The sequence below is a fragment of the Lupinus angustifolius genome, chromosome LG16, assembly GCF_001865875.1.
Source record: "Lupinus angustifolius cultivar Tanjil chromosome LG16, LupAngTanjil_v1.0, whole genome shotgun sequence".
Lineage (NCBI taxonomy): Eukaryota > Viridiplantae > Streptophyta > Magnoliopsida > Fabales > Fabaceae > Lupinus > Lupinus angustifolius.
The window spans coordinates 9732612-9748819 of record NC_032024.1 but is presented as its reverse complement, the minus strand read 5'-3'; the positions used below and the strand labels follow the sequence as shown (position 1 = coordinate 9748819).

General features: G+C 33.5%; 1 protein-coding gene across 1 annotated transcript; it reads right to left on the bottom strand.

The window, feature by feature from the left end:
• Window positions 899–16169, bottom strand: LOC109328929. The gene is made up of 5 exons (XM_019562573.1): window positions 16052–16169; window positions 4899–5387; window positions 4375–4533; window positions 3322–3743; window positions 899–1676 (listed from the first exon to the last, which is right to left on the bottom strand). Exons 1-5 carry the CDS (start codon window positions 16158–16160, stop codon window positions 1053–1055), a joined length of 1803 nt encoding a protein of 600 aa, XP_019418118.1. The 5' UTR covers window positions 16161–16169; the 3' UTR covers window positions 899–1052.

Genomic DNA, 16208 nt, shown 5'->3' with positions numbered 1-16208 from the left:
GGTTTTGTGGTATGATGGACTTCCTCAACCAAATCCCTGATTCCTCTTGGGACTTGCGTTTTCAACTCTGATGGGGAGAAGAGAAAACTGAATTTTGATTTGGTGTATTGAGGACCATAACCTTCCTGATATGTTAACTTATAGGGTTTCCATTATCCTCTATCGGTTAACCTGATGGGTATCCACCCATTAAGCCTATATTTGTTATTAGCTTTTAGAAATCTAAGGGGTGTCAGTAATTAGATCACTTATAAATGTAACCCCGGAATAAATAGCTGATATCATTGTATCAAATGTATGATGTTCGCCTTAATTAGAAATTTATAATTTCTAACACTATTATCATAATTGTCACCCCATTAATAACGAGTCAGGATCATCTCCATTAATAGAGAGGTAAGTGCTTCAAAAAGAAAAAATAAATGTAACCTTAAATAACACATATATCATTTTGATTACAATAAAATCACAATTTTACCATTAAAAACAAGTAAAAAATATACATTTGTCTCTCCATTAATGGAGATAATCCTTACTCATTAATAACATCATTATTTGGTACCATGGTGATATATGAGTTTATCATGTGAAGACTAAAATAATATCTATACACTGTCAATGTAAAGATTTATATAATTAATATATTATTCATAATTATATGTATTACTTTTATTGAATAATCAATAATAATTAAACATGAATGATGAGTAATATAATAACAATGTATAAAATGAGTCAATACATTTTTTCTCGAATAATATCCAATTAACATTTCTATGATCTTAGCAAAGCCCATGCCAAAAGCACCACCAAACCAAAGAATAAAGACATTAAGCCCCAATGTTGACAAAGGAAGATAGTAAAATCAACAATCAAAGGCGATTTATAATATCATACCCCATGAATTACACACAATCAACAATCAACAATCACATTACTTACAAGCAAAATGTTCACAAGTTCAGGAAACATAAAATCAAAAACCAAGTCTCAAACCAAATATTACAACTTCAACTGATGAGGAATTGATCCAACATTATATTACATTGATTCTACTTCTCTAATACGTAAAGCATTTTCACACCAGGCTTAAATAGAGTCCTGCAATAGTATGTTGAGTAAATGATATCTGACCACAGTGAAAATTGTAGAAACATAAACAGACATATTGGTAGACAAGCAAATATTGAAATGAAACTAGGAACCCATTTCAAACCATGACAGTAGGTTATGAAAAAGATACAACTAAATGCCACCATCATGCTGCTTATGGAGATGAATAGCATTATCAGTCCAAATATTAACTTCAAGGGCAATGACTTGTGAAAATCATACTCAGCATAACGAGACACGTGAATAGATAAGAAGATTAATATTGAAGTTGCTGAAGAAATGAATGCAGTTGCATCAGATATTGCAAATATAAGGAATGATAGATTGTGTAAATAATTTGGCTTTCCATTACTATCATTACCACCTGGTAATTGAATTGCAGCAGAGAATACACCAGTAGCAATGACTGTTGAAATAAGCATACAAGACTCAGCAGTTCCTTTTATCCATGACTCTCCTTTGCTCCTTAATTCTGCATGCTCCCTTGTGAATAGTTCACTAGCAGTTAGGGCTTCAGAGTTTTTCATCCTTCTGTACGATGGTGGCATTATCTTGTTCACCTCCTATTAGATCAAGTTATTCATTTGTTAGAAGTTAAGTAGTAAACTGTTACTTTAATCCTCCAAAGATAATATGTTAGATATCCTAAACTTTTATCAATATTAAGTTGAAGGACTTTACTAGTGAGACTTCTATTTAGTAATAGTGAGATAAATACTCTTAAAAAAAACAAAGAAAAAATAAAGTGTAATAACATTTGTATCATTTATATTTATGATGAAATTATACTTTTATCCTTACAATTAAAAGAAAATAGAGAACTTCTATCTCCGGTAATGAAAATGATCTTATTCAGACTTGACCACTTTAAGTCTTTGGAAGAACTACAAATATAATAACATTGTAAATCTTTGAATGACTTATAATAAAACATGAGTAATACTACCATATATTTTACTATAAAGTGTATATAAACATGTATAATAAAGAAATTGTTGATTTTTTCTTGATTTTCTCTTAGTAATTTTAATTTTTTACTTCCACTTTTCAAAATGCATTCCTCATTTAGAAAAGACAATTCAAACATGTATAATAAAGAAATAAATCTCTAGGTTATTAGAGTAAGCCTGTAATCAATGTTTGGCTGCAAAATAGGATGTTAGACTCCTCTCCATTAATGGAGAGATAAGTTAGGGAGAAATACACTAAAAACTCAATAGACAATAACATTTATGACCTTTACTTTTCATTGAAATTATAACTTTGGTCTTAAAAATACACTACAAAGTATAACTTGCCTCTGCATTAATGTAGAGGAGTCTTCCTCCAAAATAGGAACTATATTTTAGATTTGTAATTCCAATTTCAACAAAATGAATTGACTTGGGATTATGATTCTATGTTTGGATAGCATACAAAATTAATACGTGGAATTAGAATTTGAATCATAATTACAATTCCATTCTAACAACCAACTCATAATCTTATTAGATGGGTCCGCTATACGAATAAAAAATTGTCATATGCTTTATTATATATTATTTTCATCAACAAAATATTAATACCTAAACATTTTCTAACCATTTTGTCTGTGGTTTCGCCCCTCCATTTTCTCTAGAAGTTGGATTAACATGTACAAGGTTTACTCTCCTCACATGGACTTTTAACGGTTTCCTCCATATATATCCAAATCACTAAGGTTTGATTCTATCATCTTTTCTATAATAGAAGAGGATCAAAACACATCTGTTGTCTCATAATTTGTGTCACTACATGTACCATCATTTATGATTGGTTGAAGAAAATGGATTTAAGTTAAAAATTTAATTATTAATAATTTTTTCACTATAGCTAATGTCACATGAAGTAAGAACAATTGTGAACATAATTTATATTCGTAATTCCCTGTGATTCATGTGTATGGCAAGAAATAATTTCCAATATATACATGTGGGATTGGAATGCGGAGGCATATTAGGTGTATTGCAAGATTGTGTAAATGGAAACACAATAAAATATATGTATCAACAATGTATAAGTTTTATATAATATCATTACATTCATCCACTAATCATATTTAATTATTATTAACTCTTAAAAGAAAGTAAAATATAAATGAATAGTTAATGATATACTCTCTTATATAAATCTTTGCATTAGTGCATAAATATTTAAGTTAAATGCCAATCCAAGAAATTAAGGACATACCTCAAACCATGATATCTCGACGCTCATTTGGAAAGCTGCCCCAGAAACTAATTGAAGTTGACTTGGTGGTGCTAACTTTGCAGCCAAATGCAATAACGTATTCTTCTTAATATCTTCTTCATATGTCACTATAATATCCTTTTGAGTCCCTATTTCATGTATAAGATTGAAGATGCTAGCATGACGATGCAGAACAGCTATGTGAATTAAACTGCGATTTTTGTTGTCCACTTCCCATATTAAGCTAGGATAAGCACTTATAAGCTCAGACAAGAATCCAAAATTACCAACTTCTGCAGCATCAAATAATAGTTGAGAAGGTTCACTTATCATATCTCTTATCTCTTTCTTTGAGTGTTTCTTGCTGAGAATTGTCTTCCAAAGAAAATTAACCAGTTGGAGGATTACATGTTGCTTCATGCCTGGAACACAGAATTTGGCTACTTTCAATGAAAGACATGTATACTTACAAAAAAAAATACAACAGATTTTTTAGCTGGATAAGCATATATAGAACATTCAATCTAAGCATTAGTGTTTTAAGTTGCACTGTGCAATAACATTGTGGAACAACAATCTAAGTATTAGTGTTTTCCTAAATGGCATCACGGTCGCAATTGTGGCTATCACATTTTCAGTAAATTTCCACAATTAAAGAAAACACAATGTCACCTCAACCCACTGATTCAAATTATAGACAACATTATGCGATGCGGCCACAATATTGATATTGTAATGGCTATCATAACTACATCACATCACAATTGTAGTGTGATACCAAATTACAATAATGTGGCCCCATCGAGTTGCCAAGCAACTACATTGGACAACATTGGGGTTGCATCATGCAGCATTGGACCACATCTAATTCAAAAATAAAATTTAATCGCAAAATAGTTCACACACAACAGTGACAAACCACATCATAACAGCCACAATAACCATAATCGCGAAGCAGCAATTTAAAACAATGCTTCAAACACTATTTAAAACAGTACTTAGCATGATTGTTTTTTACTTTTCCAAATAGATAGTGAATGCATAAGGACTTACCGGGGTTGATCCTGATGGGAGTTTCATGTAGATCAGGAATTTCACAGCAACACTCCAAAGGCTTTTGGGCCAATAGATGCAAACCTGTCTCTCCGTTAGCAGAAGTATCACGTGCAAAAGCTAGTTCTTCTCTTTCTCTTACCATTTTTAAGGCCAAATCTGCAAGATAATGTGGTAGCATAGTTATTCACACACACATAATCATAGCTAGAAATTCAAAGTGAAGATTAAATGAAAGATATATAATTGATAACAAAAGTGGAAGGGACAGAGTTAGATACTCATGCTCCCTCCCTCTTCTTAGGATCTATATCTCCATTAATACTAATGTATACAATAGTTATCAAGAGTCACCTCAGTCGGTAGAACAACAAGATACGAACTGTGAGCTTCCGGGTTCAGTCCCCGAAGTGCGCTCTCTCCTCTATTCATTTAGAAAAACATATTTACCTATACCAATGAAATGAAAGGGTATAGAGTGGTACACATCTTAAAACAGAAGATGTGCATCCATAAGAACATACCATAGTTGCTAGTGTTGATACATGTAAAGAACAACAGATCCCAGTCCTGAATTCGGAATTCATGTTTGGTAATGTCGAATAGATACCACGCCATTATGCATCTTCCTTGCATAGCAGCAAACTGAAGAGGGGTAACTCCTTCCCCTCCTCTGATTGTTACTAACTTGGATTCTCTTTGCAGCATTAACTCGACGATTCGCATGTTTCCCGCGGCAGCAGCGAAGGCAAAGGCAGTGTTGCCTCTCATATCTTGCAATATCAAGTCACTATAATCATGATCCTCATCCATTAACTTCAGCAACTCTTCCACAAATTGGCATTGGTTTGCACCTGCTGCAATATGAAGCACTGTAGGCCACCCTTTTGCTATTCCTGCTCTCCTCAGCCTTGGATCTTGATCTAATATATGCTTGGATGCTGGCCAATTGCCTTCTAGTGCAAGCTTGTGAAGTGGTACACATAGTTTTAGGAAATTGTCCATTGCTTCCCCTGAAACAAATTTCCCCCCTAAAAGACAAGTATAAAAAAATGAAATGTACAAAGTCATGTATATATATACTAATAATCTTTACCCACTAATTTGTATCACTCACTTTGCTATCAATGAAATAGGCACCTAATTTAAAATTTGATGATGTTTTTTAGTGGAAGTAAATATTTTTGACAAGATATCTACTTCTCATTAATAGCAAAGGAAGCAAAGCATATTAGTGGGCCTCTATCTAAATTATTGGCTCTTGTGACCGTTGCAAGACACTGATAATCAAATATTAAAGAAAATAGGAAGAAGAGAGAATAACCAATGAATTTGTTAACAATGATCAGCCAATTTGTGCATAACGTTTTTGGGAGCATTTAACAACTACCACTATATCTTAGAGAAAAAAGATTTGTGTTTGTTATCATTGTTCTTGTTCCATTAGATTTACATAACACCTAAATAAATAGTCTTCCCCTAACCAATATACATTAGGCCAAAAACATAACTTGTAGTATTGTTTTTTGGAGAAAAGGTTCAGTGACGGGAATATGAACAATTTTTACAACAATCTTCACTTTGGTGAATATCATCAGTCTCCATCTTATATAGTTGGGTTGAGAGTGCATCATAGTCTAGCATAACTGAGTGTTCAACCAGCCCAAACAATGGCTGAACTTGTCTAGGGTAATCGACTTGGTTAACTATTAAATGTCAAAATGACCATAAAATATACATCTATTTTGTGACATTTTAACTCTTTAATCAACTCAAATGAATGATTTTATGCTCGTACATGATAAAAGCTTCTTAATTGGTCAAAATATCATCATTGAAATGTCTTGCAGGCTTAATCCCGAGGAATGATTGAAAAAACCAAGTATCTTGACAAATTTCAATAAGACTCAGAGCAAGGATCACGCTAAGCGGATCAACGCTCAAGCCACACTCAGCGAAGGAAGACCCATGCAACCAAAAATTAAAACAACTAGCCTCTGTAACTTATACGCCTAACACACCTGTCTGTGCTTAGTGCAAGAGGGAGGTGTGCTCAGCACAATTGTTGCTCCCAACGCAGGCTGGTGCGCTGAAAGGTCAAACATGGCTAGTTGAAGAGTTCCACTCAATGCATAGGCGATGCACTGAGCACAGGTGCCATCATGCAGACACTATTTATAGAGGTTCAGCTCGACCTATTGGACACACACTTGATACTATTGCATTGTAATACTTCTTTTATAGGTTTTAAGAGAGTTAACTCACTTAGGTTGTGGAAACTAAGTGTGATTACTAGAGGAGTCAATCTATGCTCATTTGTGAATGGTTCTACCATTCGATGAATTATGTTTTATCTCTATCTTACTTACATTGTGTGAACATGAGTTTATAAGTTTGTCTTTGTTTGGACTCAATGTCATATGAGCTTCATGTATACACATTGATTCAATTTATATTAATTCATGATGCTTTGATTCTTTTGAATTTTATATGTGCTTAATGCTTGCTTTAAGTTTGGTAATCTTATTGCATGAATTGTGAATAAAATGCTTAGAGAAATCCATGCATAATTCTGAATTATATAACTCAACAATTGATATATTTTCTCGACATATAACTAATTGTATAATTTCAGAACTCTCAAACTTGTTAATATAGACTACTAGACATAGATGTATATTTAACGGTTCATAATTATTAGTTTTGTTAATCTAGTTACTAGACATAGAGCTATTTTAATAAGCTATTAGTATAGACCAAGACATTGACGGCTAATATAATTGAGGTGTTGTATTTAACTCAACCTCGTTTGCATAGACTACTAGATAAAGAGATATATTATATGGGTCATAAATCTTAATGTTGTTATAAAGTTGCTAGACATAGAGCTTTATTGTATAAGTTGCTAGACATAGAGCTTTAGTAATCTTAAAGTCATTTATGTGGAAAAATCATTACTAAGTAAATTTGTGTTAATCAATCATGTGTATATTGACAGTAAGTAAAAAGTTCAATCTCGATGCATTTTTATCAACGTATTATAATCTCGATTTTATTATAGTGTCATCAAACCAAACAAACTATATGAAAGATAACTGTTATGATAATTGTTAGTTGAAAGATTATAATCTAATAAGACCTTGTGGATATGAAACTCCTAACTCTTTACTTGTTTGCGACACTCCTAACTCTTTAGTTGAAATAATTGTTAGTTGAAAGATTATAATCTAATAAGACCTTGTGGATATGAAACTCCTAACTCTTTACTTGTTTGCGACACTGCTAGTTATTTTATATCTAATTTGTCTATTTGTATTAACATATTATATGTATTTTCTGAAGTGTGAACCTTTTGCAATATTATATGGCCACAAGCCACCAATTATTTGATCTTATGAAATCTCACATTAATATGCTTAGTTCTAGCATGATACATTTTGTTCCTTGACAAGAAGATAACACTCTAGTTATCACAATGCAATGAAACTCTACATTTCTTAATGTCTCACTCATTTATCAACCCCATAAGACATATGACTTCCTTAGAAGTTTTAACAGCTACAATGTATACTATTTCAGTTGTGGACATAGCAAAAATAGGTTTAACTAATAATTTTCACATAATTGATCCGTCTGCAAGGGTTAAGGTAAGTCATATTGTGGACCTTCTATCATCCTAGTTTCATGCATAGTTTGAATCAACATAATCAACAACCAAAGGCCTACTTTATTAATGTCAAACATGGTAATGAGACATGTAGTCCCTTCTAATATCTGAAAATTCACTTGATTTATTGCCAATGTTGCTTCCCCGATTTTGACATGTACTTACTTGACTAATTGCATGTGTAAGTCTGGTCTAGTGAAAACCATAGCATATACCGAATAACTCATTGCACTGCCATATGGAACCTTTGACATTTATTTCTTCTCTTTAACGCTTTCAACATTTATCTAGGGAAAACTTGAATTGATTTTCCAAAAGATGGAATTGCAATCTTGATCTCATCCAGTTTGATTGAGTTTTTCCCCTATGTCGATGTTTTCGCCGAGTGTTCGTAGGAATTGGGCAAAGGGCACAATAAAATTAGTATCCTCTCACCATCATCAACCTTCACATCAAGTTTCTCCAAGTCATTGATTACTTAATTAAAATTGTTGAAATGTTGTTACAAGTTTCTACAAGTTCTTGGACATGAATTATTTCTCTAATATATCTAATATCCCTCATATCTATGTTGGCGACGTTGAATCCATGATATGATATACCACTTCATCTGATAGACAAAATAATATTGTTCTTGGTCGTAGACTTATCCATTAAAGCTCTCCAATGTACTTAATCAATATCATTTTCTTTATTGTCATGCATGTAATGCCCCGAAAATTTCTCCAACAATATTGCCCAAAATTGGGTAATATACTTTTTTTTAATGTAAAACTCTTCCATTTACATTTGATTCATATTTTGGACATCACGTTAAGTAACTTAAATAACGGAAAAAAAAAAATCATTACCTAATGGTAACCAAAAGCCACTTAATATATCATGGAATAATACTTTATTGAAAATTACGGAAATATTTATACAAAACCAAAGGCGGAAATACAATCTCTGTCCCAACTGAAAACATATACAATAGAAATCAACACATTAAAAGTACCCTACACATATACCCTCTTCAAAAGCAAAATAGTAATGGAAATGGCTGTTAATGACTAGCTCTAGTGTTAGCGGTGCACTAGGACACTCGATGAGGTCCTCCTCTGTCTCAGAATCGGAGGAGAGGTCTACCACCTCAATGGAGTCTTCTATACAGACTAACTCTACACAATCCTCCTATTCGGCTTCCAGCTCCTCCTCTTCAGCTTCCATCTCCTCTTCCGGGTCATTGGACGCACCAAGCAACCTACATCCTGTTCTCGCATCTGCTTGAAGATCGGACAACGTCCGTCGAGCAACTCTCCTCCCCGGTGGGATTTGAGCACGTCGTCCCAACTCCATCTCCTAGTAGATGGTCTCGCAATAGTGGGTCCGTGAGGAATAACAGACCGAATGGATGGTGCAATAGGTGCGAATCTCCGAGCAGGTAAGGTGAAAGAAGCCTCCAAGTTTGCATGATGTGAAGGGAAGCGCATCGTAGAGCCATCACAAACCATCTCCAGCTCTAAGGCACAAGGGCCTGCATAGGTGTATCAGTGTCCATTACTGCTCCATGTCCCCTCTTGGGACATTGAGAATCAGTAGCTTCGAATCCTTGCAATACGGTCCATCTGAACGAGAACGCGAACCGAAGACAAGTACAAAGAAAAGGGAGTAAGACATCTAATGAATATTATTCATTGACAACATGGAATTACACAGAATATCACATCCAGACAGGCACGCGTAATATACACAATATATATCTCATACATAAATGCACAATGATGAATGATGTTATAACTCTGATCATGAGGATCAATATCCACGATCACAATGTATGAATGTTATGCTCATTTCATCCATCCTTACACCAATATCTTCTCAATAAACTATTCGGAAATAACCAAGAGTACAGATCCCAAAATAAGTCGATTTGAACGCACCAAAAATTATTCCTCACACGGATATATGATCGATCTGTTCCGAAGAACTTTCCATTTCAGGATGGTGTCGTATCAAACACTTTTCGGGCATCCCTCTCATTGATCCTAATTGCAAAAAGGGGTTGTCAAAGATCGTGTAGTTTACACTGTGAGAGCTTTCCAATCCAACAGAATACCTCATGCAGAAATACAAGGGACTCGTCTCACCTAGACTTGCCCTAAAGACTTTGCCGACGAATCACCGTCATCTTATGAATCCTTGCTCGAATAAGGCGCAAGAACAAAGGTAATTGTATAAGTTTTTTTGATTTGGGCATCAGACTCCTTGTTCAAGCCACGATCTCTCCTAATTATTAAATATACTTATCACCCAAGTTAGGGTTATTATCTAAGTAATCAACAATCAAAAGCAATCAAAATATTGAACGTTTCTCGCCCCAGCGAAAGACTGTCACTTAAACGACGATTGCATCAAAACAGACTCAACTCTCTGTCTGGCTCTCGCCCAAGCAAAAAATCCACCAAAAACTAGTCAAAATCACCCTTAGATCTCGCCCGAGCGAGATACTGTTGCACGGGCGACCAAAATTGCCCAGAACAGTCGAAACACATTGTCTAGCCCTCGCCCAGGCGAGAACCACTCACTTAAGCGAGAGGGGTCTCTAGTAGCCTGGACTACTTCCTCGCCCTTTTGGTCCACCAGGTCGAAAATATCAGTTGTTTTCAATCCCTACGCGTTTTAGTTTATCGAGTGGCGTTCCTTCATGGATAACTACCACAATACTTGATATTTTAATCTATCCTAGAGCATACAGCTTAATAAATCATATGTACTTAATCCAGGCACACAGTCATTTGGTTAAGTACGGGTTTCTAACAAAAATAAATATAACTCCCATCTTTTAAGGTAGTCGGGAGATTCGAGTGTCATATTCGGACACCACTATATCACGATGTATTCTCTCTCACCTAGGGTTGTAGTGCAATTGATCTCCTTTACGTGAATGAGTAGGTTTTCCGACTTCAAATGCCTCGAAACTAAACACGAAAATCAATCAGTGATTTGCACTTAATCTATTTTAAGAACATCCGAGACTTTCATCCATCCGGTCCAAGATTTATATTCTTGAACCATCCTTTATCCTCGAAAGTCTCGTTCACAATTCCTATCGTATTCATGATCATTTCTACACCATCTTTACTAGGGTTGATCTCATGCTCAAAATGACATTTTAAATCAAGATAACCTTGATTTCCTAATCATCTTCTTTCATCAAAATCAACAATATGCATATTTTTAAACACTAAAACATGCCCATGAACAACAAGATTTCATGGTTTCAAGACAACGATTTTCTAAGTTCATGAAACCCCATTTTTTGAGTTCTTGAGTATAACAAGAGTTAGGAAGATTATTAGAAAATTTTGACGGTTGAAAACGTTCGTAACATGCGTATAAACATCATACTAAAATCTCGTAAACAACTAACGGTTAGATTTCTACGAGATGAAGAACAAAGAAATAAGAACTTACCTTGGAGTTCTTGTGAAAATCCGAATGAAAAAGAGGAAGAATGAAATGTCAAGGGTTTTCCAAGTGAGAGGGGCTCTTTTAAGGCAATGAATCAGATTTGAGAAGGACAAACCAAAGGTTTTCAAAGAGTAATGGTGTAATGGGTAGATGAAGAGTTTAAGGAGTTTTGTGTAAGAGATGAGTATTTTTGCTTGCTTGCCAAGCAAGTTTCACTCATGAAAGTGAAGTGACCTATTCGGTGAAACCTTCACGATTAAACTATGCTTGAGTATTGTCGGCTAATACTCGGCTGGACATTAAAAATCTTCCAACTTTGGTTTACGGTTAGAATTTTGAAACACAAAATTCAGAGTGAAAAATATTTAGAAATGCGTCATGGAAAAACTTGATGTCTATCTTGACTCGAAACAATATTTTGAAGCCAAGGCATAATCAGAATTCGATTCCGAGCTACGGAACTCAAAAACACGTTACTGGGCCGAATTCGGGTGAATTTGGGCCAGACAGCAGCTCAAAAATTTCCGTCACATAAAATTACGAAAATTTACCACAAAGTAGGAGTTCACAAAACAAGACTAACACCCAACTACGGTTTAGCCTAAATCATTACTGATTAATTTATAAATTTATTTTTTGTTATAATAAATAATTAATAAAATATATATCGAAATTTCACGGTGTTACAATGCACAACCTTCGATAGACATTGTTGAGCCAAACCATCCTTAATTTGTCTTTTCCATAATTTAAAATATCAGTTCTATCGAACTTCCCCAACTCAAATTTGGTATCTAGACTAACAGTCATATGATACCAATTGGATAACCTGTACTGATGCATTCATACTCAGACCTGGCACAATGCTTTTGTCGTGGGAAGTTGCCTAACCTTGTCTTTGTTCAGAATATTGTAGCCACACAATAGGCATTTTCCTCTCTAGTAATAAGGAATAGCCCATAATACTCAAACATTGTGTTCAGTAATGTAGCATGCTTTTATGTTGTTCAGGCAGCGCGCTCAATCTTGTAGTATGGTTTTGTGGCTTTGTAGTTGCTAACTAGGTCATCTTGTCATTGCTGTCCTTTCTCATAATTAGGTCGGCCATCCATTTATGATCGATAACCACATTAATAAGATCTTATTTACTTAGTGATGGGCCAACATCCTATCGCTCCGTTGGTGTTGAATAATCGTGATATTGGGATAGAATAATAATTCAACATTACAACTCCATATTTGGTCTCACAATTATGCTACATGAATAGCCATAAAAATTAAGAATAAAACAAATCCAATAATATTATGAGTACCGGCATGATGTAACTGTTGAGGTTGAAATTATAAATTGTTCTCTCAACTCACCTAGACATTATATGTTGGTTTATTTGGTGTCCAATATAAGAAAAACACGATACGGTAGTATTTCCTATCTTGTAAATCAAATTTTGGTGATCGAGTGGGATATAAGATAGGATTATCCTATTGTTTTATCCCATCTTTTTTACCTAATGTATTTTCTATCTCATGCTGGAGTTGAGATAGAAATTAGGAGGATCAGATAGTACTGCCAACACCACAACCACCACCTAGTTTTATAAATTTATGATTTTAAATTAATATTTGGGCAACATATATTTTAACGTAATTATATATTTAATGACAGAGAGAATATAACGCAGGAAAATATGGTGTATGGTTCTCTAGGAAAGAAATATGTGTAAAGGTAATAAGGAAAATTAAAATTTGACTCCTGATATTTATGATACTCCATTCTCAACAAGAGTGTCTATTTTCAATGAGGAAAATCAAGTTGAGGATGTACATGTCATTCGTAATGATCATCAGGTAGGTTTGTGGGAGAACCTTACTAGTTAACCATAGTGTAAGCATAGTTCTGAATATGTTAATTAGTCATATTTATAAGTTATGTTTAAAGTCATATTATAAATTAGGTTTAAATTCGTATTATAAGTTTTGTCATACTATAGATTATGTAATGTTTGATATTTATCCAGACATGACGATATTATGTTTTTTGTCTAAGAAGATATACATGCATGATGAAGAGAATAATTTGTGAACTGTTAAAATAGTTGAGTTTTTGTTAGTCGGTTAGTTAATTTGGTTAGGATAGTTAGTGTTTTCTTCTCTTTATATAGATGATTCAATGTAATTTTGGAATTCAATTCAATTCAATAACATTTTCTCATTCTTTCTTGTTTCTTGTTCATCAAGAATTTCTCTTATCCACGCATACTACCATTTTAACATGGTATCAAAGCTAATTATTTCTCTTTAATTGATTGATTCCGCTTATCATTCTTCAATTCCAAGATTCAACCTTATCACCAAGTACACCCTTTATCACCTTGTAGAGACCTTCAAACTTTTCCTTACGTTCTTCCAGTTGCTTCTTTTCATCTCCAGTCTCTTCGAGTGGAAATAATGGTCAACTTCCAAATGAAAGTCCAAAGAATGTTCCATCATTTGCATCCACTAGCAATGCTACAATGTAGATTGATCGTGCTTCTGGAAAGATTGGTTCTTTGCAATTGTAATTTGTTTCTGAATGGACGACACTAAAGATGATGATACAAGATATCTCCCCTGGCCAAGATATCTTCTCTACACGTTCTTTGGTTCTATGACTCGGAATAATAGTTATGTTGTTTAGTATGATCAAAGCAATATGATGCTACTGCAAGAACTTGTTATATTTGTCAAGAATGGGAAGTCCAACAACTTGAAGAAGATAGGGAAGACCAAGAACAACATCAAGAAACAAGAATACCATGCAACAATGTGTGTCCAACCATGCACAGTGGCCGATCATCAAATTAAGGAAGCTATATCACATTCTTTCATCTATTATCCTCAATTACTTCTCATTTCTTTATTACTCTAGTTTCTTTACCTTTCTCTCTCATTCAACAAACAAAATTATAGTGTGTAATTTTTTTTCTCTCATTGAAGCAACATATAAGGATCAAGATTAAGGTTCATCTCTTTTCTCTCTTTCATCTGTTATGATTGGTTTGCTTCTGTCAAATAGATGGTTAAGCATCGGATGAATTTGCTTCTGCCAAATGGTGGTTAAGCGTCAGTATTGCTTCACGTTCAGATTTCAAGACTGGGAGATGAAGATTCGCTCACCAGCAAAAGGAGGTATTAGAGTATATCATCATATTCAACACAATTATTTCAAGCTTGGAATGCTTGATACATTCCAGCTTGCGGGAGAATGTTAAAATAGTTGAGCTTTTGTTAGTCGGTTAGTTAATTTGGATAGGGTAGTTAGTATTTTCTTCCCTTTATATAGATGATTCAATGTAACTTTGAAATTCAATTCAATTCAATAACATTTTCTCATTCTTTCTTGTTTCTTGTTCATCAAGAATCTCCCTTATCAATACCTACTACCATTTTCACATGAACGGAAAGGTTAGAGGTCTCATATGTTGACAATATATTTGCTATGTGGCAAGAATGATCGAAGGATATAGGATTATGGATGTAGTATTAACAATCATGTATATAGCATGAATAATGTAGTTTGTGTATACCATAAATATTGTAGTTTTTGATGTGTAGTATGAGCAATGTAGTTTATCTAGCAATTGATATAAAAATGTTTATATGTAATTTTAATATTGACTTTGAATAGAAAATATTTGATCTAAATATAATACCGAAAGAGGTGAAATTAATGTATTTGATATGACATTTCAACATTATTGTAACTAATGCTTTTAAAACACAACTCAATAACTTTCAACATATGTGTGACCTTAATTGATGTTGCAAGTGAACATTCTACATTAGTTATAGTTTTGAACCATATGTCAGAAAGTGGGTTAAGAACATTGATTAAAATCTATAACTAGTGTCCAATTTTAAGTTTAAACTTCTAGTAAAATCTATATTTGATGATAAATTTTAAGTTTCAACTTTGGATAAAATCTATAATTAATGTCTAATTTTAAGTTTTAACTTTAGGTAAAATTCATTATTGACGCCGAAACTTCCAAGTTTATAATGTCACATGTTTCAACATTGGTTTTGTAACCATGTTGAGTGTCCATTTTAATCCGTATATAACGGCTTTCTAAACTAGTGATGCTTCATTCTTTAAAATAGTAAATTTTGTTCTTAAATATGATTAATTTTGTCCCTATATTTATGAATCACATTAATCTTAGTCCTGTAGTTTGTTTTAAAGTATCTAGTCTCTTCATTTGAGATGATTTTAATTTTTGTCATCACTATTAACTTGGTTGAGAAATGCTAAGTAGACCGAATAAATACTTGAAAAGGAAAACATATAGAATAAAATCAGTGATGATTTTAATCATGTTTTTAATATTTACTCATTCCACATTAGCACTTTCCATCCCAAACTAATGATGGGGAACGAAAATCAACATCAACTAAAATTGGAGAGAATAAATACTTAAAAATAAAATGCATGGTAAAAATCAACTTAAAAAATTATTAGAGGGAGAAAGTTCATATTTAACATTCCTAAGATAAGTGAAAGCAAGGGAGAGATAGTACTTGTATCTTCTAGAAAATCTAGGTTAGGCCTATTGTATTGAGCTGATGTTACCCTTGGTAGCTGTTGTGATGTATTTGTGGAGTCTACAATGTGTATTGTCATCTCCATAGTGCTTGACCTTCAAGATAGTATATTATCTAACCAAAAATAATAATA